This window comes from Carassius auratus, unplaced genomic scaffold (assembly GCF_003368295.1).
Source record: "Carassius auratus strain Wakin unplaced genomic scaffold, ASM336829v1 scaf_tig00011901, whole genome shotgun sequence".
In the NCBI taxonomy this organism is placed as follows: domain Eukaryota; kingdom Metazoa; phylum Chordata; class Actinopteri; order Cypriniformes; family Cyprinidae; genus Carassius; species Carassius auratus.
Window position 1 is genome coordinate 111,113 of NW_020524250.1, and position 26,265 is coordinate 137,377.

Consider the following 26,265-nt stretch of genomic DNA (forward strand, 5'->3'; position numbering starts at 1 on the left):
AGGTGAGGAGTCGGGGTGGTGGAGGGATACTGAAAGACTAGAGATAATGAAGGTATGGCTGCGTTGATTATTTATAGAGGTTCTCTCTTGGTGTAATTACTGATGATGGACTGGCCGTGTTAATTATCTGTGCATGCTCTTTCCGAAATTTGTTAATAAAACATTACTTAAACTGCTGGATTCATCTGGCCAGAGAAGAATGATGGAGTTTTGGTTCCTTCGACATATGATTTTTCTGTTTAATACTGGAAAGCTGCTTTGACATACCTGTAATCTGTAATAGCCTAGTGCTGGGCGGTATACTGGTTCTTACTGATTACCGGTGTTTATTTTTCTTATGATATGAATTTTTAAAATACCGCAATGCCGGTTGTTTAAATAATGTTCGGAATGCGTTTGAGAGGGGTCTCTTTTGATGTTGCACTGTGGCTAGGACACAGCTGTATGTTACTAAGTGTGAAAGTTCCGAGACTGGGCCGGATCTGGGCCAAAACTGCTTGCTGTCCGGATGTAGAACTTGTAGAACGTGATGACACAGAAGAACTCGTCCACAGTATCCACTGACCGCCACATCCACCGCCTGCTGCCATCATCTCCTGCGCCTTACACACACGAGTGCAACTTCAGCGCTAGATTTAGGCTACATCTTCTTTTATCCGCATGCATTTGAAAACGGCGTTTTCGTTTTAAAACGCTCTCCGTCCGCACTAGCGTTTTCAAGCGTTTTGCAAACTGTCTCATCGACACTCGAAAATGTTACATCATCGAAAATGTTACATTTCTGCGCATGCGCAAATCCTTGAAAAAGCTCACTGCAGATGATACAAAAGAACAGGCATGATAAATTTGTATTCAGTTCTTCTGACAGGATTATTTTATTTACGAAAAGATCCCACCATTCACTGACGCAACCAGGTCGCACACATGATTGTATGTCTGATCTAAAATGCAACTGCCTTCATGTTTTGTTGCAAATAGCAATTGCGAGTAAATTTGCTTTCACCTTTGCAGAACTGTGATATTAAGAGTGTACAAAGTAACACATCTGTAGCAATAGTGAGAAAGTGTATACTGCATAGCACATAACATTCACAATACAAACACAGATATCTATATAATATGCCTCAAATGAATAAAATTGCGTAATCGTTTTCAAAAGCCTCCGTTTTCACATTTATCCACTTTGCAGAGGGTTTTCAAAAAGCTCCATTTTCCTCGACTGAAAACGGATGGAAGGCCAAAAAGGAGAGAAAAAGATGAAAACGTATTAGGGTGGACAAGGCCTTACCAACTTTCAAACGCTTTTAGTGTGTTTTTTCCATGGAATATATATACTGACAAACATAGGGACTTTTTTTTGGGATGAACCTTAGCTATGATTTAGTTGGAAGATGTCGCCAGTGCTGCCCCGCGAGGTCTGACTGCCCTGGCGCAGTGTTGTCTCTCTCGCGGCAGAGAAGCATCGATTTCAACTGGCCCTACCATAGCCGACTCGACAATAAATGAATACAAAACACTGACTGACTGTTTGGAAATATAAATATGAGCATAGGTTGTCTGTTAATATTATGCTCCTTTGTTTGTTTGTTTCTCAGACGCAGGCAGTGCGCTGTATGAGACAAAAAAGTAGGAGGCTAGCCAAAACCACCGCATAGCCGCTCATAAATGAGGCAAACATGCACGAATTAGGGTTGGGAAAATAAACTGATGCATTACGAAACAAGAAATGATTCAGCATCGATTCTGAGATTTTCCGAATGCATCGCGATTCTTTCTTGAATCGATTCTGAGCTTAGCTTTGAACAGCAGATGGCACTGCATGCTTTAGAAACACCCGTACTCTACTCGTTTCCAAATCATTACAGACACTTGAACCTAAAATAATCATTCATAAAATTTAAAAGGTGAAGCGAATTACAAAGGTGTCCACCGTGGGCTGTGTTTACATTAATCTTGCATCATAAAAGCATTCTAAGATGAAGTGAAATTACATGACTCACAAGCACAAGCACCCTTTTAGCACTCTTCTACATGAGCATTTGAGTATGCAGATAAAAACTAGATTAGAGCGCCATCTGATGTTAAAATCTAAGCTCATAATCGATTCCAGAGGAATCGCGATGCATTCTGAAAATCTAAGAATCGATCCACGAATCGATTCTGCATCGATTTATCATCCCAGCCCTAGTGTTAATGGGTCATGTTTTGTCACTATTTAGAGTGGATTTTTTCTACAATCACTCATCATGAATAGGGTATTCAAAGTCAATCTACTGCAGTCTACATTTCCTCTCTCAATCTTGTAGAAAATTTGGTTTACATCCGGTCATGCATGCAACAGGAGAGCTTTGCAACCAAGTCATGAAGTGTAAGTTACAGATGGTTTTTACACTGTAATTGAAGTAAATGGTTTTCAAAAGCAGCGAAAGGTCACTAATCTTCACCAGTCAGTTATGATACAGTTCACACAGGTCACAACACCAGTTCCTCGTGTGGACAGCTTCTCAGATAATAGCATACTGTAGATCAGTAGATTTCACACTTCAGGATAATCATTGCAAAAAAAAAAAAAAAAAGGCTTATATTAAAATAAAAATATTAAATATGTAAAATATTAAATTGCATTTACTATAAGTAAATATGATGCAAGATAATTTCTTATTTCCAGAGAGAGAAAAAGAAAACAAAATTAAGTGCATTTTGCTTAAAACAGGTAAAATTAGCTGCCAGAGGGCTAAGTAAAATATTCTTAAAACAAGAGTATTTTACTTACCCCACTGGCAGATCATATTAATTATTTTAAGGAAAATGCACTTTTTGCAGTGATCAGACACTTCCTGTTGACAAAAAAAAGTGCCTTCTAACTACATGTTGCACAATTTTGTAAAATGTGCAATCAGCGTTGGCACTTCTCCTCTGTCTTTCAGTGCATGTGTGCAATGCAGGGAACAGTTGTCTGATTAGACTAATGCTGGACTAGACTGAGGTACAAATGCATTATCTGATTAAGCAAATAAATAAATAATAATACATTAAAAAATATGCCCAATCTGACCTTTGCATGACACTACATGTTATTAGTCTGACTTCAAAGTGCTTGTAACGTAGTGTGACAGTCATTTTACCACATCGGAATCTTGCACAGTGAATGTTGGAAATTTAGGGTGAAGCTCACAATGGACGGTTACTTGTAGTATAGAGTAGTGGGCGTTGACGGCACTGGCAAGTGACAGAAAGTGTTTTTGGATACTGAAAGTGATGACACAGCGTGAGATACACATGAAAGTCAGTTCTTAGGAGTCTGACCTTTTTCTGTTTTTTCAGAAAGGGGAGGGAGGTTCGGATGAAACTGATTTGGAGGGAATTAGGCATTTAAGTGCAACATCAAGTAAAACTGAAACAAGGCAGTCACCGACTGAAGTGCTGTGTTTACACCAAAGTTTAAATCACTTTGAGCTTGTAATTGAGTTTTTAAAAAAAGGCATTAATGTACTACTTTTCTTTTCACCTGAACAGGATTTCAAAAAAAGGTTTGCAGAAAGCACTCTAAGCAATTAAGAAAGTGTATAATTTAATTATGTTATTCTTTCCTGACAAAATGGGACTTTGCTCATAAAATGCTCCATAACATGTGACATGTAATCCTCCACATTTCTATTCGGGTATTATTTCGAATTTATATGCAGTTATCAGGGGAATGGTCTCAATCATCCACACAGGGGTCCAGCACCTAAGACACAGATGACAGTAATTATTAATGGATGTGAAAATGCCATGCCAAATGCCATGGCTACCAGGTGCCGGCTTTGTGCATGTTATTGATAGCAGTTCGTTTAGTCAGTTTAATAAAGTGCATGCAACACTGAAGATTAAGACTTCTTAAATCACCTCACTGTTTTATATACTGTGAAATAAAGCAGTACTTTCTTTTTAACAGTATAAAACCTGTTCGTTCTTTTCCTGACCACTAGATGGAACCAAATTCTACCAAATCCACTTAAAGGAGTAACTGCCTCATAAATCCATAAACGCATAAGTTGAATAGAAAAAATAGAATACAATATCATCATATACAAATACACAGATAATATATGCATGAATATGCAGTGATAAAGATATTAAGATTTTTATATGAATGAAAGTTCAATTTCTTATCTGCCTCATTTTAACCTCAATTTATTTTTATAGAAGCTAATATTCATTGAACTTGATTTCACAAAGTACATGTTCTTGGAACAACACCCCAATCATCCAATCAGAACTGAGGAATTAATTTACAGGAAATGACTGTTTTATGGTTACATCAAGCGTTCAGTGCATCTGCACACTTGTTATTCAGTTATCATATGCCTCTGATTTTTGGGATATGGGTAGGGTTTAGGGGTAGGGATCGGGATCGGGATCGGGATAGGGTTGGACTGTAATGTTGTTAGTTGTATGTTGTATGTAATACATATTAGTTGATTGATTTATGCATGAAGATGATCAAATTCGATTCACAGATCTGATTTATCAGTACAATTTTAGCAGAATTTCAGCAGAATTTTACTGTTAACACTATATAAGAGATGGCGAAAGACCAAATTGTCAGGTTAAGTTAAAGTTGCATGTAAATAAATGATTAGTACTTTTGAAAAATGTGTTGAAAACCATGAGATGAATACTGAAGTCATAGCAGTGCAATACAAGCTCTTGTTTTATTCTGCCAGATCTGGTCGTCTTGTGGGGGCTGACATGTTGAGATCAAATGACCAGCCGAATACATACAACGGGCTTTACCTTGGTAAACCCCCTATTATCGGGCTCTTTCACCATGCAGCTTTAGGAAACTAATCTATACTTCTAATGTAATGTTGCTCACACATATAGCCTGACGTGACCCATTTACATTCGAGTCTCAGCCCACCTAGGGTAATTATGATATATCTTTATATCTCTCTCATGCAACTGTTCTTTTGATCTTCGACTGTGAATTCATCCAGGCTGAATGATAATGATATGCTGAAATATCACTTTTTAGAGGCTCTCTGGGTGTGTGAAGAAGAAAAGAATGACTCTGGCGGGCTTTGAAGCTGCCCTGCCCCTTTCAGAGCCGTCATCTCTCCCGCCAGCCCTTTGTTGGTAGCGATGCTGGTTCTTTGTCAGTGGTCTCATGTGGCTTGTGTCCATTCCCATCATCACCAATTACACGTGGCTTTCTCGGACGCACATCTCTGGCGGTGTCACTCATTTACACTCGCGTGAAGACATTCTGCGTACCTTTAGCTGCTTGTCAAATTTAGCACTCCGTTTAGCTGCCTCCACTCTCTCGGGAACCGACACTCAGAGTGCATTTTCGAAAGGAAACAAATGTGTAACTAACACATACACGAAGACGGTGAGAGGTGGCAAAAGTGCCCTGCGTATATTTGCGTGTTTGAGTGCACGGTGATAAGGCCGCGGGCCCTGCGTCGCTGTGTTTTAGACTGACAGTGTCTGTCAGGCCTGGCTCTGGGCTGTGTGTAGAGTAAAGGCAGGTCTGCGCTTCTCAATTGCACTCAGCGGGGGACAAGTGCTCGGCTCTCAGGGACGCCACAGCCAGCTGGCTTCACATAGATGAGCCGTGCCCCGACTGTCTGCCCTGAAGTGTGTGTGTGTGTGTGTGTGTGTGTGAAAGAGAGAGAAAAACACTTCAGAGGGAGATAGAGAGCATTTTGCCTATTTATGTGTTTGATTTTTTTTCATTTTGTGTTGTAAAAAGTATTTTTCTAAATTTTTTGTAGGAACTACAAATGTGACAGGAGTGGATTCATTCTGGAGAGATCCTGAAGCTGTTTGCTTTGGTTTTGGTAGGTGGTTTCACAAAGTGTTGGTGGTTTCACAGCACATTCCATGAATATGGTGCTCTCCTGTGAATTCCACTTTGGTTGTGAGACATATTATTTCCGTTTTGGTTGTGAGACATATTATTAGATATTGTATACTTTCTTGTATGCATTTAAAAGTTAAGATCATACAGCAGTATCATAATGTGACATCTACTGAGTTGGAATTTAGTTCATAAAAATCATTTGGATTGAATACAGGTAGCTTTTTTGTTTGTTTGGTTTTACATTATATTTAACAAACGTTGTAATTGTGCTGCAATTAAAAAAAATAGAATTTGAAAATATATCTACATTGACTAGATAAACAACAGACAATATTTTGTATAATATGCCTGTGTGATAGAATGTAAGCGTTTATCTGCTGTGGGTTGTAGTAGGCTGACCAAGATCAAATAAATATGTATTTTTCATCAATTTCATCATTTACTGCATCCCAAAAGTTGCTCCCAAAATGTAGCAAACTGTAGCCCCTACTGAGTGACAGCTTAATTTAGGCAGCATTTGCCTCCCTGTTACCTTCTTCATTCTATCACATATTTTTTTATATTATCTATTTAATGTGTGTTTATTTAAGATTAAGTGTTAAATGTATAAAAAAAAATTTTTTTTTAAAGAGCTGCAGTTTCTATTTTGTACTCATGGTAAAAGTGCCTCACACCAACAGTATGAACACCAAATTCAAACAACTGCATCATTAGATCCTTAATGATTTATGTTGAATTGAGCAGAAGTCTCTCTCTCTCTCTCTGTGTGTGTGTGTGTGTGTGTGCGTGTGCGTGTGCGTGTGTGTGTGTGTGTGTGTGTGTTAAAAATTGCTCAGAGACATCCTAAAACTTGGGTAGAAGAATTTAAATGAAAACATTTTGGATTCATTTTTATTTTTATTTATTTATAAAAAAAATATACATTTTAAATACATACTTTTTATTTCACATATGTACAGGTAACTTTGTAATATATATATGTTTTGTTTATTTTTATTTTTTATTTTATACTCAACTTCTTCCATGGTCTTGATATTGATTTATGTAAGTGGAACTTAGTTTAGTTAGTTTAGCTATGAAATCTATGCAAATTTTGTAAGCTACAGTATAAAACCAATAACTGATCTCCGAAACTGCTTAGCTACTTGAGTAGTTTAAGCCTCTGAGTAGTTTACGATTATTAGCAGGATCCAATTTGATTTTCATTAAATAAATATAAAACAAATATGTAGGGAATCAATACTGATGCAGTTCTGTGTTTGAAGATGTTGTTTTGTACTTGGCCTGAATGGGAGAGACTATTTTTAGGTCATCTGAGGCAAAGCCCATATTTTGGATGTCAAGTTGGCTGTTTTCATATTGTTTTATTCACAGAGAGTGGACTAATTATTCCAGTGGGGCTGCGCTGCGGCTAACAGAGTGACAGTTGGCGTTATTGGAGTGATCAGTCTACTTCTAAGCCTCTGCTTTAGCCATTTGACATATATTAACAGTAATTGGTGCCACAGCCACAATGATGTTTTGTAAACCTTATGCCATTTTCCAGGAGGATGGCTAAGAGGAATGCACAGTGGAGGCTGGTCCGTAAAGACGTCTTCAAAGCCACAGAAATACACTTTTCTTCATGAACCTCTATGAAAACTTGTCCTCCTGCCTTAAGGTTGGTCACAACCTTTTTTTTTTTAATCGCACCAGCAATTATTGGTTTTGTTTTCCTGCAAAGAGAGCTATGTTAAATGCTGGATTTATCTATTCCAGTGGCTTCACAACTGGTGGATCGTTACCCAAAAATAGGTCATAGCTCTGTAATGACAGTCACAGACAATAATGGGAAATGCACACCATTAAGTGCAGCAGTTGTGAATAGCTACTGTAGGACAGCAAAATGAATATAGGAGAGAATACTTCCCATTTTAAATATTTATTTAGATCATCATGTAAGGCTGTGTATCCAATTATCCATTAAACTCTCAACTTAAGGTAAAAGAAAATTCAATCCACTTTTCATATGCATTAATTTATGATAATAATGTTGCTTTTGCAGTTAAAAGTAGCATTAATATATTTCAGAGGACATTTTTGCTTACTTGACAATTTACAATAGACAGTTTTGGTACTTGCCGTCAAATTTACAAATGTATTCTTAATGAAAGGTTCTACACTGGTTGTGGACCGGAAAAAAAAAGAAAAAAGAAAGAAAAATCTGAATACTAAGTCAGCATTTTCCCTCCTCATGTACTGTGTATATGTAAAGGGCACATTAGGTCAACATTAGCTACACTGTACAGATGTGACTGGGCCTCTTAAGGCTTGCGTGCAAATGCTCTCCGCTCTTATTTGTGTGTTTATTTTTTGTGAAACAAACGTAATGTACTCTGAGGTTATTTAATAGTGTAGAGAGGAGTTTCGTGGACTCCAGCAGGTTCTGCAGCTGCCAGACTGTACAAGCGTACGCATCGGAGAGATGTGTGGTGACAGCACGCCGCTCATTAAACCGAATCAGCATCAGGGGGGTGACAACTGGACGACTCGAGCCTCGCCCGGTCACTCGGCCACTCTTTGTGGTCTCCTTGCTGGTATCAGGTCAGCAGCGGGCATGGGTTGTACTCTCCGGGCTGTGCTGGTGATATCTATTTCAATCCACTTCACCACCTGACATGTGGAATTCCACGTGTGCCAGGGCGCTTTCAACACGGTCTTATGTTGCAGCATCTCCTGCGTCTAGATCGCTTAGCCTCCAACGGGCTCGCCCCAAGCCATAGCCAGTCTCATATGCAGAGGCTCAGACACTGAGGTAACAGATGTGTGTTGATCTATTCATAGGGTGGTTTATATAATTCTGTCCGTCTCGGAAGTAATGTGTAATCCCTTTTAGGCTTTGTGGGCCATTACAGATTAATGAAAGTGTTTCAGTTACTCATGCCATCGAAAAAGAGTGCAAATACTTTTGTTGTACTTTAAGTGTGTGAAAGCACTTCATGAATTCAATAAAACAAAGTTTATATCTTACATTGTGTGCTAATCAGATAGAACTCCATAAAGTAACGACAAATAAAAAGCTCTTATATATGTTGGAATTTCCCATGAGTCATCAATTCAAGTGGCTCTGCCCATTGTAGAATCTTAATGGTGCCCGTCCCAATATTATATAATTGAATTCACTTGTCCACTTGTCTATTTACATGACTAATTTTCTGTATTTCTTTTTTTTTTTTTCAAGTGGGCTGAAAAGACATTAAGTGTGTGAAGAACTTTTGATTAAACATTGGGACAAACTTACAACCTAGTGTTGTTAAAATTCAAGCTTTATGTACATATTTTGATTTTCTATTATTTTCAGAGCTTTAATCAAGTAAAAAAAAAAATGTTGCAAACATTTGACAAAATACACATACTTTTGTCTGCACTAAATAAAATGTGCAACACTCCAAATCGTATGTAATATCTAATTTCACTTAAAAGTTTTACTTGAATTCTCACAATAATGAGATACTTTGAGCGTCAAATACTTATCCAAAGCAGTATAAGAGACCGTTGGAATTTAGTGGGAATTTAGGACACTGAGTTTTGGGATATTTCTGAGCTGGGACAGTCTTGCGCAGTTACTGTTGAGTGCATACAAGTGGCCAAGACTGCAAGTGTGGTTATTGGGACAGGCCCATAGTAAACATCAAATCTGTTCTGATTGGCTGTGGTTTTGTTGCTTGGTTGTTGTTGTTGTTTTTTTTTTTTAATGCAGTTTCATAACAAGGTTCGGGAGGAGCACGTCAGATACTTAGCCTAATTAGCACAGGTGGAGCCACTTAAGATAATCAACCTTAGGGTATAAATACAGCTGAATTAGCCTACCTGTCTCCATTGACGGTTTATCAGCATCCCCCCTCCACCCCATCTCCTCCACTAGAGTTCATTTTACACTTTTACATATACGGGGGGTACTCTAGGTTCGGGCCATTCCCGAGCTCGTAGCCCCTTACCCGGACAGCACGCCAAATATGCATTATAATACTTCAGCTAATTATATGTAAGTGTGAACTCGTGAAGTGTAGATTTGAGAAAAAATTGCAACAACTTCATTGTCATTCCTCTTGACTAAAGCCCTTCCAAGTAACATCTTCTGAGGTTTAACCACATGATGTTGTGTTTTATATTATAAACAGACTTCAAAATGTAACATTTTTCTACATGCTGATATTGGAATGAGACTAAACCAGTACCTCATGTTAAAATAAACATTGCAAATTTTTAGACTAACCTAGACTTTTATGTTCGCTTTGCTGTTTCTGTGTTTGGGATAGCATACCGCTACCATATTCCTCATATTATTTCTGCAATATGATTTTTGTTCTGTATGCAGAATTCAAATTTTATGCATGCATTAAAAATGTGCATAGATACATTTGCCAAAATGTGCAGTATGCAATGTACAAAAACATTGTATCCCACAATGCAGTGCTCAAAGTGACCTTCCATTTTCACTCTAACAAATTAACTTTAAAGCTGCAGTCCGTAACTTTGTCGCTCTAGCGGTTAATAAACAGAACTGCGTGCATATTGCTGAATAATGTTGTAGCCGGAGTTACTTTTCTCTGTTTATGTCTATGGCGAATCACACAGGTACTGAGCTACTCCACAGTGGTACCTGCCCGAACCAGTCTAAATAGTCAGAATATAAAAACTTATTTTAGGTGTACTGTAGGGATTCAGGACAAGCCAAAAACTGGTGTATTCGCTTATGATATATATTTTTATTTTTCATAATACCAGACAAAATCTGCTTCTTGACTTCTGCCTTTTAAAAATGTACCCATTATACAAGTTAACTGTGAAGTTAGCAGTACGCTACTATTCTATTCCAGATCTCTGTTTGCTAGTGGACTCTAGTGCTCACTTTTTTTGCAGTGTGTGGACACTCACTGGCATTGATTGGAATGAGAGAAAATGGGAAGAAAATAAATGGTGCCAGATTAAACCCCATCTGCTAAGCTGCTAAAATTTTCTGAAGGGCAAATAGTAAGTGTTGGTGTACATTTTTAACGCCTTGTCAAACTTCTGCCTCCTGAACAGCCCTCAGTGGTGAAAAATGGAAAACAAATGTTCTACTGACAGCTTTCCTATGCCCAGGGTGGGAGGATATTTATATAAAAAAAGGTGCGAATATAAAGAGCTTTACAGACCGGCTAGTCAGTGCTAAGGGTGTATGAGGGGCTCAATCAAATTTGGTACCTTAAGCACTTTAAAGTGTTAATTATGTTATTTTATTAGCTGATGGATGGACACAATGAAAATACATTGGGATAGTGTGAATTGGTCTTTGTTTGGCTTGAGGAAAAGAAAAGCTTCAGTAACATGTAGGCCAGCTGGTGTAAAGTGGTGTACCTTCTAGGTGGAGCAATAGCAAAAAGTCAGTCTTTAATTTAATACATACTTTAAAATATTTTAGCATTAGGTTAACTTTTGTAAAGTTCTTAAAACTGAATGAATATTCATCTAATAATCTGCACATTTGAACACATCTATCATACAAATCGCATACATCCATCTTCCCTTGATATGTGGAAATAAATGCTAATTTGTTTTTATTTAATTTATTGCCAATTTGATTGTTCTTTCAAAGTTTTCTTTCATATAGAGTTGCCAAGTTAATATTAACAGTTTGAAAAGCAACAAATTTAGGCTTTTGCTCCTCTTGTCTTAACATAGTACCCTTGGTTTGAAATAGTTACTTGCTTGTGGTGTTTTTTTGGTGTTGTTTTTTTTTGGTAGAAAAAACTTTATTTATTTATTTATTCATTTTATAATTCATTTTAAATCCAAATATTATAATACTCATTATAATTATACATTTTATATCTATGTTTCTGCCACTGTTTGACATACTATAAAAACCTACCAATTAAACCAATTAACAGGTTCTTATAAAAAAAAAAGTTTTTTTTTTTTTTTTTTTTTTTTTTTTAAGCAGTGACTATATGCAGTTTTATACTTAAGCAGTTTCTGCTAAATAATCACAATTCTTGATCTGAAGACATGATGTTGCGTCAATTATATATTAATACATATGGAGCAGAATAAGCCCTCAATGGCGCCTACAATAATTAGACCCAATTTGTCACATGACCTGCTTTTATGTGTCCGGTGAATGGAGTAAAACCTGTTTTCAGCTTTCCCCTCATCACCGGTGTGTACTTGAGGGCCAATGTATTCACGCTTACCCATGGCTTGGCAGTGGGGCATGTTTCCTTGCCCCAATAATATATTAATAATCAGATACTGCCACCGCATGTCTTGCTGTCGCTGTTTGCTTGTTTTTATAGTTCACGGGTCAGTGGAGTGGCATTTGGTGCATGTCCCCTGTGCAAGTCATGTCTGTACTAACTAGCTAGTTGTGACCACTGTGAGGCCGTGCCGGTGACGAGCCGCTTTCATAATGTTGACTATGTAAGTGACAGGCATGATAGGGAAATGCTTATGCAAAACGGAATATGAATAATGGATGAACTCATATCAATTCATAGATCACATGACCATGGCATAAGCAAACATATTGTCCTTGTCTTTTTGATGAGAGGGGAAGGTCACCAGAGGAACAGAAAGGAAAGAAAAAAAAAAAAACGGAAAAGAGACGACACATGAGAAAAGTGAATTTATCTAAAGAGGAGGTCAGGAGAAATAAATAGAGGCAAGACAATTAATTCTATCTTAAAATATGCAATAAAATGAATGGACATTACAAATGCAGCATATGCTTGTTGACTTCAAACACGGCAGGTGCAGAACTGACTATTTTTCTCATTGCCTCTTTTATTTTCTGTCTGTTTGAAATAGGCCTGAACCTGCTCATTAATTTAGTTAAATGAGGTGAGAAAGTTGTTTTCGAGGTGGATGGGGGGGTTGGGCGATCTTGAAAGCATTTCCTGTGATTCTGTTAATGTGCAGACCAGGTCCACCAACCCTGCCTACAAGCAGCTACTGGGTCAACGACCACAGTCTCGCTCAAAGTCTTTACTCTACTCCATTTACTTTGGGCCTCTAGGGGCTAATGTTTTGTGACATTGCCAGTTATGCTCAAATCACTGAAGTTTGAACGGTATGCCTGGATAGATTTGGTGCAATAGCTTATATTTATTGGTATGCACAAGCCTAAAAACACGAACCCATTGATTTGAAGCTACCGTTATGCTCTAAAAAAGAGCAGATGTGACTGGCATCTCCGGCGCAGATCAATATCGTCGTCTTTGTGTTAGAAAAGCCCACAAGATACCTTCACAGGCATTTGTCTGTTAAAAGCACACATCTGAATTGTTGCTTAACCCAACCAGTGACCCTGCCACTTGCAATCTCCCCCCTCTGCCCAGATTCACCAGCGCACGATCCCCCTCGGAGGCTGGTGATACAGGGTGTGTCAAAAAGGGCCACTAGAACCAAACAGGAAACCTGTGATTCACAAATCCGAAGGCTCGCTCCGTGGCTGCTTACTCATCTGTTAAAAACAGAGTGATCTGGAAAGTTTGTATGGGAGGCCTTTTGACAGAGCCCTGCTGCTCTGTCAGTGCAGCACATGCTCTAGGCACTGGCATCCCCTATTGCCTTCCAGGTCATTGGGTAGCCACAGAGGGGGTCTGCCCCAAGCCCCATGACAAGTCTCTGATTCGCAGCTGGATCCGTAACAAGGTATCATAGTAAATGAGTCGGTAAAACATCACTGAACTGAGGAGCGTGACAAATTGCCATGATATCATTTGTAATACTTAATGTGAGTTGTGGAAGAACGTGGTTTAGCAATGACGGAATTCAGCCTCTGCTAGCGCCACCAAAACTGAGATTACTACTGATGTGAGAAGGCAACGAATAAATAGTCTCGGCATTGTGGTTTTACAGGTTGTAGGTGTTGTGTCCGTGACATGGGTTGTTTGTGACATGTTGCCCTGCTTTAAATTTGGGTTGGGCTCTTCATTATAAATGAACAGTGATAATGTCACAAATTGCTGCTGTCTTGAGTTTGGTCTTTACCACAGCAGAGCAGCACTGTTTTGACAGTTTTTAGAACCCCCAAACCGCAAAAAGCAAAAAAGGTAAATTCCAGATTAATAACTTTGAAACTCAGCTTTGCAGTTGCTTGCCTGTAAAAACACAGCAGTGTGAGGAAACCACTCTAGTGCCACTCTATTGCTACTTTCAGTTTTGTTTGTTTTTATTTTTTATTTTTTATTATTACATTAAATAACATCTTAATGTTAATCTTGTACATCTTTTTAAAATCCTTCATTTCTTTTAAATGTTATTATCTGTCTAAATTTGGACATACTTTATATATATATATATATATATATATATACACACACATATATATAGGAAGAGAGAGAGAGAGAGAGGAAAAGAGAGGAAAAGAGAGCATTGTTCTCAGGGTCCTGTGATTGTTTTCAGTTATTTCACATTATTGGCAAAGAAAAGAAAATATTAATTGCAGTTAATGTAAAATAACTGAACCTACACATAGGACCCTTGGAAAAATGCTCATTTTAGAAGAACATTTCAAACAGCACTTAGAGGCTTTTGCATCTGAACACAGGATATATTTAGTAAGTACATTTCTTTTCTTTCTTTTCTTTTCTTTTCTTTTTGTTATGAATGACAGAATGTTTAATTTATTCATATGCATTATTATTATTATTATTATTATTATTATTTATTTTAGCATTAACTTACATGTGTCTCTGAGAAAATGATAAAAAAAAAAAAACTTGGTGAAAATCACAATGGAGATCTTAGGTCTAAATGTCATGGTTTCATACCAAATCCAGTGACATTTCTGTGATGGGATGTACCCCTAGGTGAACGTTGCCAACACTGGGAAAGCATTGATGGCACTCGTAACGAATCTTTGTGATTTGCATTTATTAACACAGACTCTATAAAAGACATATTCAAAACCAATATTTATCATGTATCAAGGATTTTTTTTTTCTTCTTGTTTTTGTTGGATGTACTGTATATTATTTACTTATTCTTGTTTCTTCAAAGACTCCAGAGATGAAATACAGAATTGGTATCAATTAAACACAATTGCAGGTAATATTATTAAATCATATAGACCAAAATTCACAATATAATATGAAATTGAATGCAAATACAGACAATGTTTTTTATTTTATTTTATTTTATTTTTTACTTTAAATTCCAGAGTTCGATTATGACTTTTTTTCATCCATACATTTTGCCATCCATTTTTGTTCTTTAATCTCCCGCTTCAGGGTTGGCACTATTTCAAGATTTTCAATGAACCAGACATCCAAGACACCAAACCCTGCTGATTCATTGTCCATTTGCACCAGTGTAGACCAAAGAGAACAAAGACGGTCAAGAGCTCCTGTATGTATTCTATATATTCTAACATCAGTTCATAACATTCAGCTTCTTTCAATAGCCATTAAACACTTCCCATGATTTATACTGCCATTAAATAATGCTGGTGCTGTATCAGTTTTGGTATCAAGAGTGAAATGGTCCGATTATGATTTGTTGTGTGTATCTGAGCGACTTTCATCAGACGGCACACAGGCCCCCTTTTTTTGGGACGACCGAACTCTGGCTTCTTTCGGGGGCTATGTGGTTCCTATGGGGAGACCAGAATAGAAGTCGTGGATCTTGCTGTGATCCAAAGAAAGTGTGCCAAATGCTATCAAAACTGGATTAACAGACGACAATTGAGGTTGATGAAAGGCATTGAGCAAGAAAAAGGGAGTTTCCAAGTAACCCATGAATGGAATTTCAAACTATATGCAATATGTTTAATTTGAGTTCCCATTCTACACCTGTTATGTTGTGATATTGTTGCAGGCCATGTAGTCTTAGTTTAGTTTAGTATTTTTTGCAGTATATATATTAAAACATAGACTGCATTTCTCTACTGTCTTGGATATGCAATTTATTTCATACCTCATGTTGGCACTGAATGCTCTAATATGAGAGATATATCTTCTGACATTAAAAAAATATTTTAGATAGAATTTTAACATAATTTTTTTCCCCCAAATATAGTTTTAATTTTACAAAACAATTTATGTAATCTAGTGTGACATGGTTTGCTCATTTATTTTATATTCTAATGAAAATGAATGTTTCGTAGTAGTTGAAGTCGTTTCAGGAAATAATTTGTATTTCTTTTTTTCTTTTTCTTTTTTGGTGGCTCTTACAGAGTTCCTCTCCTTCAAGCAATGCTGTGCACAACCATCGCATAGCCAAAGAAAGGGTTTTTGAAACCTGACATTTCCTCAGAGTCCCCTGCTGACTTAATCATGGCAAATATTGCATGTCATTTGTTTGCCACGCATGGACCTGGCTGATGGTAGTAGTAGTAATTCACCACCGCTGTGCGCCGGTTCCTGGAGTGCACTCCAGTGATGGTGTCGTGCACGTCAGCACATAGACATGACAACCAGGATCATCACCAAACTGAGGCTAAGCTTGGAATGGAGTACTGGCTTACTAGCTCGCTGTACACTTGATGTATCAAGTAAAAGAAAAAAAAAAAATTTTGAATTAGTATGTATAATGTAACTAAATGTTTCAAACATTGTTGATCTCATTATTATAATTAAGTAAGAAGCATTCTTATGTCATTATGGGAATGCAAATAATAATTTCATGATCCAGTTTTATGTGAATAAAATGTTGTAACTCAGTGAGTTAAAATAATGAGTCAAAAGAATTTTAAAATCCAAGGCTGAATTTACTTCCACACTGTAATGGAAGGTCAAGTTTAGTGCATTGTATTGGGGTACAATTCCACAAAGTGTGTTTTAGTTGTATTCTGCAACTCTCTGGGCAAATGTAGGTCATAGGTATTTTATGTCCAAAAATGTGCACAATATTTACTACATACTGCAGAAATAAGAAGTAATGTGGTATTTTCTGAACATTGCCCCCAAACATTTATAGGTATGATAATATACTCCACATTAAAAGATGAAAAGGCTGAGGAATTATTAGGTTAATCAGTTGTAGAGTTATTAGTAGTAGCAGCAGCAGTAGTAGTAGTAGTAGTAATGCTAATATTTCTTACTCCAGAACAAATGCACTTGCATGCGACTTTAAATTAGAAAGAGGCAATTCTTCGTGGACACTTAATTTTCTCTGGCCAATCAAATGTCTTTACTTTTACACATAGCGACGCTGTGAGCCAATAGGAGCATCTCATGTGAGAAAGCGGAAGACATGGCGCTGCGCATAGGACGTGCTTACAGAAGAGAGTCTGTGTTGTAAGTTTGAAGCTACTACAGATTTCTCTCCTCTTTACATTATACATCCTGTATTAATGACACTGGTCGTTTTTTAAGTGCATTTGTAGTATAAGGACGTCCCATAAAACCAAACGTAGAGAATTAAGGGAGAATTTGACCAAACTCTTATTTTATGAGTGTGACATTGACATGTTTCTATGCTTTGCTTTAGAACAATAACAGTTTGGTTGTCTGTTTATTTAAATGATTTGTTTCTGTGTCACAAAAAGTTTGTGTAACCGAAGTCTGTAGTCCTCCATATGTCTCGTTTGTTGATATTTCTTACCAGAGATGTCTAAAGATTGAACAAGAAAGCTGAAGTTTGATGTCCACAACCATTGGTCAAACCTGAGTCCTGTTGCCTAACGTTAGTCAGATGCAGAATGGATGTTTGGATAGTATCCAAAGCAAATTAAATATTGTTTTGAGCTAGAACTATTATGCATCCTGTATGTGTATGTTATTCAGTAATATGTCAAGGAGCATTTGGTGTGCTGCTGATACACCTGTCGGTTGTTTGCTAGCAAAATAGGTTGACTGAAAAAAATAAAAAATAAATAATAATTAATGATTCCTTCATTGTAGTCTTATACTACAGAATAATATATATATATATATATATATATATATATATATATATATATATATATATATATATATGTATGTATATGTATGTATATATATATATATATATATATGTATGTATGTATGTATGTATGTATATGTTGGGTCAGTATGTTTATTTTTTTATTTTATAAAGAAATTCATATTATATTCATTATCTTGAATAAATAATCTTTTAAAATTTCAATTAAAATTAGGAAGAATCCTAGGGAAAAAAAATTTTATAATCGTTTCCACATAAATATAAGCAGCAGAACTGTTTTCAATATTGGTGATAATGATAAATTCAGCTTAGCCATCACCGGAATAAATTACATAATAAAAAATAAATTACAAGAATAATATATAATATATATATATATATATATATATATATATATATATATATATATATATATATATATATATATATATATATATATATTTATTTATTATTATTATTAAATAAATTCAACCTTGGTAAAAATGGGACTTCTTTCAAAAACATTACAAAATATCTCACTTATCCCAAACTTTTCAATGGTACTGTATGTGTACATGTGTAAAGATATAAAGATGCTTGTGATATTTCACAGCACTCTCTTTTATATATACATTTATATTTATATTGGATTAATTTGATTGGAGTAATAATAATTAAATAATACTGAATTAAACTATGAATTTTATATGAATGGATGCTTCGAATAGTTTCCAAATCAAATAAATTTTATTTTTGAGCTTAAATGATTCTTAATATAATACTGAATTAATCTACGTTTTTTATATTCATTTAGAATATATCTGTTCTGTTTACAGAATTCTTGGAATTGTCTTTATTCTAAAGTTTACTAAGAGTGGGCAGCCACAGCAAGTATTTTCTTTTATTATTATTTTATAATTATTATGGATTAATACATTTATTGATCTTTGTTTGCAAGACCGCAAGACCGTATTTTCAGCATTTGAGTAAAGTCACAATTTTGACTTGACCAATCTTAATAAATAAAATAAATAAATAAATGGTTTAGTGATTCTCTTAAGACCATGTTTACATTTTATTTTGATGGTGTGTGTGCAACATTTTCCAATTTTAAAAATCTATGTCCTTCAGACATGAATGATTATTAAATTACATTAAGTTTCGAATCCTTAAGAATTCAACATTGTAGACTTTTCCAGAGGTATTTTAAACAACCCCTCAAAATCGCTAAAGCAAATTAGTACTGTACTTCTACATGCTACATCTGTGTCTAATTCCTCTTGAGAGACTTTAATGAGGGACTTCAAACGGTTTAAATGTCAATTACAAAGAAGGCATGGTTTTAAGGTCCCAGTAATCTGTCCATATTGGGCATTGGTCATCAGGACATGGTGCCAGGTGGCTGTAATTCATAGCAGATGAATTTCCAGAGGCGCTCTACTGATGGGCCAGCTAATGTACAGTGTGAACTGTGACTGTCACGCCAGGGTTTGTCATATTTGCAGTTAGGATGTGAATATGCAGTGCGTCTAATGACAGCTTCGGTGCCTGAGGTCGTCCAGGAGGATGTGTTTAACTCTGTTAATTAAACCAGCAGTTCATGTTTGTTATCCCTTGAAGACAAATCCATTTGTTCAGCTTCTATAAAGGAACTCGCTTCTCACACATTCACTGTTTAATTAGTTTGCCCGGGCGCATGTATAGAGAACCTGGATTATCATCAGCTTTCCATTTTTTTAATAACTGTGAGCTGATGTGTGTTTCTTTTCTTTTTTTTTCTCTCCTGCCACAAAAGCTATAGAGCAAACTGAGGTGGCTTGGAAGGAAATTTGAACACATGGCTAACTGCACGGGCTGGACCCAATTCTGAGGCCCGTGAGCGGTTTGTGTGTGTGTGTGTGTGTGTGTTTTATGGAGAGCCGAGAGCCACTGGCTTGGAAGCAGACTGGGATATGTCACAAACACCCTCATGTCAAAGATGCAACAGCATCCCAGAGGAAACATGGATTGACGCTATGAACTCGACAAGTGATGAAAGTAGCCTAGAGCTTGTCAATTACACTTCCCGCGCTTGGACCCTTTAAGTTAATGGGCAGCTTCCCCTTTCGAGGCCTGCCAAGACTTTATAGTACTGGTTATAAAACCATGAAGTGTAATGTGCTACTATAACTTTTTCGATTAAGAGCAACTGTGCAAATGCCCTCGAATACCTGGAAGCAATGGAAAGCAATTTTAGAGGGGTTTGTTGGCATAAATCAAAGTTGGGGTTCTTTATGCCTTCATTTGCGAAACATTTTAATTAACTTCTTTTGGGATCTGATCCTGATGGGTTTTTGCTTATATTTGTCCATCTTGTTTGTAACGATGAACCTTGTTTTAAATGCTAAATGAGTGCCCCAAAATATCCCACTGTGCCCGTTTCCATCAAGTTACTAAGTTATTACAAGTTACAAACTACTGAAGCATATATACGGTCCGTGTTAAAATTTGTATATAAACTGCGCCGGCAGTGCATGTAAGGGATAAATTACGGTTGTTGTTTTTTCCTGTTCTAATATTCCTTGTGTGTGTGTGTGTGTGTGTGTGTGTGTGGAAGGACTGTGACATTTCCGAACAAAGTCAACAGGACAGGACAGATCATTTGAAATGTTCAAAGCCGCCAATCTCCCCTCATCTGGTGCCTTTTAGTGTAGGTGCAGCCTTTGGCATCCCATAGAAAAATAAATGAGTGCTGAGTAAATAGTGATGTGTTGACAACTCATTTCCACATTGATTGGTGCCGGTAACAGGAGCAGAGGTGTGTGGCCTTAATCCAATTACGATACAAAACCCGAGCCTCACTGTAACCAACCACCTTCTAGAATACGGCCTGAACCGTGTAACCAAAATATGAGTTAGCCGGCTGACCCAGTGTGATCAAAGCAAGCCTGAGGTTGTTTTAGTGTGAAATGAGTAAGCTGGATTCAATGCCGCTCCCTCATAAAGTGTGTTAAAGGTTGTGTTTATATCTCTTTGCTCTTTATGTAAAAAAAAAAAAAAAAACAGATATCGTTTTTGCGCTCATCTTGCTCTCACATTTCAGATCAGTACGTCAATATATCGGTCTATTACCTGTTGTTGACCCCCTTAAATCGGGCCTTTGAAATTTGTTACAGAGCATTAACTTAACACATGTTCTGGGGGAAAAACAAAGGGGAGGTAACAGGATTGGGAGCCAGCTGAGTAAACTGAATGTTAGAGGGATGGCAGTTCGAAGCGTTCTTCTCCCAGAGGTAACTGAGAAGTTCCATACGGCCAACAGATGGAGATTTGTGCTCTGAGTCCCCACCGACCCAAACAAGTGCCTCTGCTCTTGCATTAAAAGCTTTGATCAACGGAGGGTCTCGGCCAGAGAGCGGCTCCTCAGATAGGCCATGGGCTCGCATCTGTATAAACATGGCCTTTCAGGAATGTGTGAACAATGTAACAATAGAATCTTGTTCTAGAGCCAGACCCCTGGACTCGTGCGGTTCACCGATCGAGCTTGTGCTCGGATTAAATGAACAGTTTTGGGAATATTCGCTGTTTTCAGACATAACAGCGATGGGATGTTGAAACTTTGCCTTTGATTCACACGAGTTTGAACGTGAGAGTGGCACAAAATTATGATGGGCTTTGTTTGACTTTTAGATACATAATTAATCATAATATTTTTATATATAAAAAAAAAAAATAGAAAGTGAATTTTTGTGCTTATTAACCCTTAAAGTGTAGTACCTAAATTTTTCATATTATATTAGCTTTTAAAAGGTACTGTACCTTAATTTCCGAATGTTTTGTTTTATTTTTTCTCTTTTAAAACTACTACACAGCTCCATGATTAGTGTAACGTTTACAACGAAACAATAAGGTGTTACATCGGGCGGCTGTTTTTGATAAACACGCTTTGTTGTGTGTGCGACTAAACAGAAGGTACCAGTTCTGAGAAAATGTTTAGAGAGAAACCACTGAGTCACTGCTAGCATCAGGTGAACTGGCTGCAGTGTGGGGTTTGTGCGTTGGCTTGTATGATCTCCTGCCACAGTGTCTGCCACGCTCAGTTCATCATACTGCAGGCAGAGCTCTGGAGAGACACCTGGACTGGGAAGGCCACGCTGTGCCAAGATCAACCGAAATCAACACGCATCTTCTGTCTTATACATCATAATTATTAACTTTAGTGCTGAGTTTACAGCAGGCAGCTGAAGGAATATTTATAGTGATTTCGATGCTCAAGTTTGTGGCAGCAGTTCTCTCTCTGTCCCCATGGTGTCAGTGTTTGCAACGTTTGATTATTGCCCTTTGGTCACACTCCAGGGCCTGCAGGGCCTGCAATTCAATGAAGTTTCAACTTACCATTTTATTGACAAGAATACAGTTGTATTCCTTACTTGTTTTTTTTTCTTGTATTTATTGTTGGATACATTATTTTATATAAACATAAATAAAATATAAGTTATTGCATTGAGTATTATTAGAGATTCTTAGAAATACAGCATTACAATAGCAATAAAATAATTATTGAAATTATTACAATAAAAAAAACATTATAAAATTATAATAATATAAGATAATCTATTAATAATAGAAAAAAATATAGAGGAATGCTACACAGTTATTTGTTTGTTTAATATTGCTTATTTTATATTTTATTTGCTATTTATTTTGAGAGTTATACTCTAGTATTTTCGTACAAATATGGTCCGGTATAGTGTACAACCATCCAACTGCAAAATTTTTTTCATTTTTTTTTTTCAGTACATAGATTATATATTTGAATAAGTGCATGTGGGTGACATGCCAACCTTCCTAAATACTGTCTCTCCACCTCTTAAATCACTAGAGGCTGCTAATTTTATGTAGAAACACGGATCTTAAGTTCTAATTTAAAGGCCAGAGCAAACAGCACTTACAGTGAAATTAGTCTCTGGCGATGAAGCGTGCAATGAAATCATATCCATCCCTTTTTAATGACTGAATGAAATATTAAAAGAACACAAGCAATAAGAGGAGAAATAATAATAGGAGCAGATTTCCCATGGTGCAGCACATGGAAATGGGGAGATAGGAGCCCTGAGGTTGGGCTGGGCTCCTTCTCTCCGTGTCTGTGAGGCTCCACCAAGCCAGCCAACGTTCCACCGTTTCTCATTAGCTTTGGAAATGAGCACATCGTGGTTCAGGCTACGCAGCAGGAGGTTGGAGATCTGCGTTCAGCTGTGTTTGGAAGATAGGTGGCGCTGGGGATCCTGAATATTGCCTGCTTGTCCGTTCTTATATGGCTCTAATATTAGAATAATGTCTGTAGCTTATTTGCAACCTGGGCAAGCCATATACTCTCACCGTGTTTCAAAGTGCTTTGGACTATTAAAACACCGGTTGTAATTTCTATAAATGCTTTTGTAATTTTCATATTGGTTTAAGGCTCTTTTCCCACTGCGTTGGATGAACTGTTGTAATCCCGAATTGAGCATTTGGCTCATGTTGCTTTGGGAGTATGTTTATGGATTTGAATAAGTGAGTCAATGTTAATTTTATAGTAACTGTTAAATGTCAAATTTAGGTTATTGGACTTCTCTTTTCATAATAGGTCTGTAATGCTCTGGATTTGTGTTTTGTGGAGAACAAAGCTCCTGCCTGTGAATTTCTCTTTTTTTTTCCTTCAGGGAATCATCTCTTTTAACAGCGTTTCATCATATGAAAGTAGCACAGGTGTTGTCAGATTCACAGAAATGCTATTCTGCCGGAATGTGTATTTAAAACAAACACACATATAGACAAAATTCAACCTTACAAATTGTCTAATAAAAAAAAAAAAAAAAACAGAGAGATATTTTTCGTATAGTAACCCTATTTATTAAATGTGGCATGATTTTATTTTAGAAAGAAAAAGTACTAAAAGAAAAAAGTTGCAAATTCTAAAATGCTTTTTAAATAAAAGTACTCATGCCAGTTTCAGTAGGTTTTTTTATTTTTTTGCGCTATGAATGCAATACTGTCTCTCCAGTTTGATTTTCAAGGTTTGGCTGAACTTGATTTTTTTTTTTCAGGTATTCACACGTCTGTGGGATTTGGAGGGAGTTAATCAGATTTCTCTGCTTTCGGCAGACATGTGTTAGGAGCACATTGAACCTGAAAAAACCTACTAATTGTGGATATCACCCCTGCAATGATTACAGCTTACTTCCTCTTTCCTATTGCTTCTTTGCTTTTTGTGTCTTTTAGTTTCACCTTTAGGCTAGAAAGTAGTTTGTCCCGATGTCAGCAACCATGTACATCACACTCTTGTATTCAGCACAGAGGATTTGTAACAGCTAGTAATCTGCAAAATCGAGTAGTCAGCAGGTTGCCTAAAAAGCTTGTTTACCTGTTGGAAGGAAACCCTGTATAATTAGCCATATTGGAATCATTTTTTTAAGGGGCAACAGAATGGGTCTTAAAGGCCCATTTTAAAAAAAAAAAAATTTGACATCTTTTTTTTTTTACTGCATCTTGTGAATAGCAGCACACCAAAAAATAAATAAAAATAACAAAAATAAATACATAGATATGTGATGAAAATGGGTAGCTGCATGTTTTTAGAGGGAATTTAAAAAAATACAACTTTTACAAGAGCCTTTTAAAGCTAAAGAACAGCATGCAAAATAAAGAAGTTAATTAATCAATCAAAAATGCATCTATAATATATATATATATATATATATATATATATATAATAAGAGATACCTAGGGCTTGAAAAAGATATTTGTACTCTGAAAGCTTTTTTGATTATTAAATAAATAACTCCACTCTGACCCCTCCTGCCTTTCCGGATGCTCTCTGTGTCGAACGCCTGCTCCTGAAAATCTCGTTCAATGCATCCTGTCCCATTCCCAAAGGGGTGAACCGGTACGGCCTTTGGAGGTGGGAGCACGCAGGCAAGCGAGACCGTTTACTTACGCCTCTTAATGGGGAGCGAGATGGGCGCCTGTTCACATCACTGGGAATAAGGGCAGACGCTGCCCTGCTAGTGCTGCAGCTCATTAGAACAAGGCCAAGATTCTGCCACAAACAGGAACTGGACCGAGCCAAAGACCCCCCCCCACACACACCTCATCACACTCCAGAGAAAAATCTGTGCTCGTAGAATGTGTCTGTCTGCATCACTGACCCCTTAAGGCTCAGCTGCCTTCGGTTCGGTTACAGTTAGTGCCTCCTGAGTACACGCAATATTTGTTTGGTTAGTTTTTGTTTGTTTATTGTTTCCAGATGGCAGCCCTCAACTTTGCCTGCGCAGCTTTCAAGTTCCCAGTGAGCGTTTTATAGTCTTGGCTGGAGTGCTTATCCTGTTTCCTAGACCTCGTTTTATGATGGCACTTTTTCTTTTTTTTGAAACTGGGAGCAACTGTCAGAAGCTGTCTGCACTTTTCTTACGTGAAAAGGTGCAGTGTAGCTTTGTTGAGACGCCACAAGGTTTACCCTAAGTTTAAGGGTCACTTGTGAAGGTAGTGTCCCATTCTCTGCAGTTTAGTTCCTTATTGGGAACCGACCAAATCCCTTTGTTCGTAGAGGTGCAGTGAAATGTGGTCCTTTTGTTATTAGAAGGACTGATGAGGCTGGAAACCTTTTCCCATGGCTGAATCTGGGCACTGTTAAAGCCACGTCACTTATTTACAGGAATACATGAGGTCAGCATCAGCTGTAAATTGGGGGGTGGCTACTGATTTAAAACCAGGGGCCTACTGATATCCTTAAAGGAATATTCAGGGTTTGATACAAGTCAAGCTGAATCAACAGGATTGGTGATTGTGATTTGTTCATTAATCGAATTGTTGATTAAATTAATTGCAACTTGTAATGAAAAAATAGGTCACGTTGGAAAACTCAAAAACAAGAACATTAATTATTTTATTAAAACCGGAGTTATTTGAAAAGCTGTGTAATTCATTTTTACAATTGTTTTGGAGTTAATGGCAGTTGTGTTGTCATAGTGACAAAGTAAATAATATATATATATATATATTTTTTTATAGCATTATGCCATAAATGCTGATGATTGAGCTTGAACCAGAATAAGTCTTAATTTCCACTGATAACTGGTTACTCTTGCATGTCATTCTGATTGAACCACAATTTACATGAATCTAAACGACTGCGTCTCGTTTAGTTGCGACCGCATGTTTACATTGCTAAAGCGACTGGAGACCTGTTTCCCGTTGCACGCAGCTGGTGTCAGCGCCGAGGTGTCATGGTAACTGCACGATGACTGTGTCAGGCAGGGCTTAGCTCATGTCAGTCTTAATCACGGGATCATCGTGTTGTTAAGGTGCTGAGAAAGCTGCGATACAGTATCGCGTGTGGCACTGTAGCACGCTCTGGCCTGAGGCTGACCCCTGGGATGAGGTGTGACCGTGACGTATAAGCTGTGTTTTTTTTCTCCAGACCTTGTTGTCGGTTTAATCTTTTCCCTGACCGTTCGGTGGCATGGGTTGGGAAGAGGACAACAACTCTTGGCTGCACTTTTTCTGAACTGTGTTATCATGTAATACTT

At 37.1% G+C, this 26,265-nt stretch overlaps 1 protein-coding gene and 1 long non-coding RNA gene across 2 annotated transcripts in view; both read left to right on the forward strand.

Annotated features, from left to right (window-relative positions):
- Nucleotides 1–14,844: 14,844 nt before the first annotated feature.
- Nucleotides 14,845–16,402, forward strand: LOC113073313 (uncharacterized). The gene is made up of 3 exons (XR_003280482.1): nucleotides 14,845–14,923; nucleotides 15,106–15,223; nucleotides 16,050–16,402. It is a non-coding gene; the product is annotated as an uncharacterized LOC113073313 (long non-coding RNA).
- A 657-nt stretch (nucleotides 16,403–17,059) lies between these two features.
- Nucleotides 17,060–26,265, forward strand: part of LOC113073317 (citramalyl-CoA lyase, mitochondrial-like) — a 61,030-nt gene continuing 51,824 nt past the window's right edge. Inside the window, exon 1 of the mRNA XM_026246216.1 lies at nucleotides 17,060–17,112. Within this exon, the coding sequence (XP_026102001.1) occupies nucleotides 17,069–17,112 (44 nt within the window). The 5' untranslated portion in view covers nucleotides 17,060–17,068. The remainder of the gene's footprint in view (nucleotides 17,113–26,265) is intronic.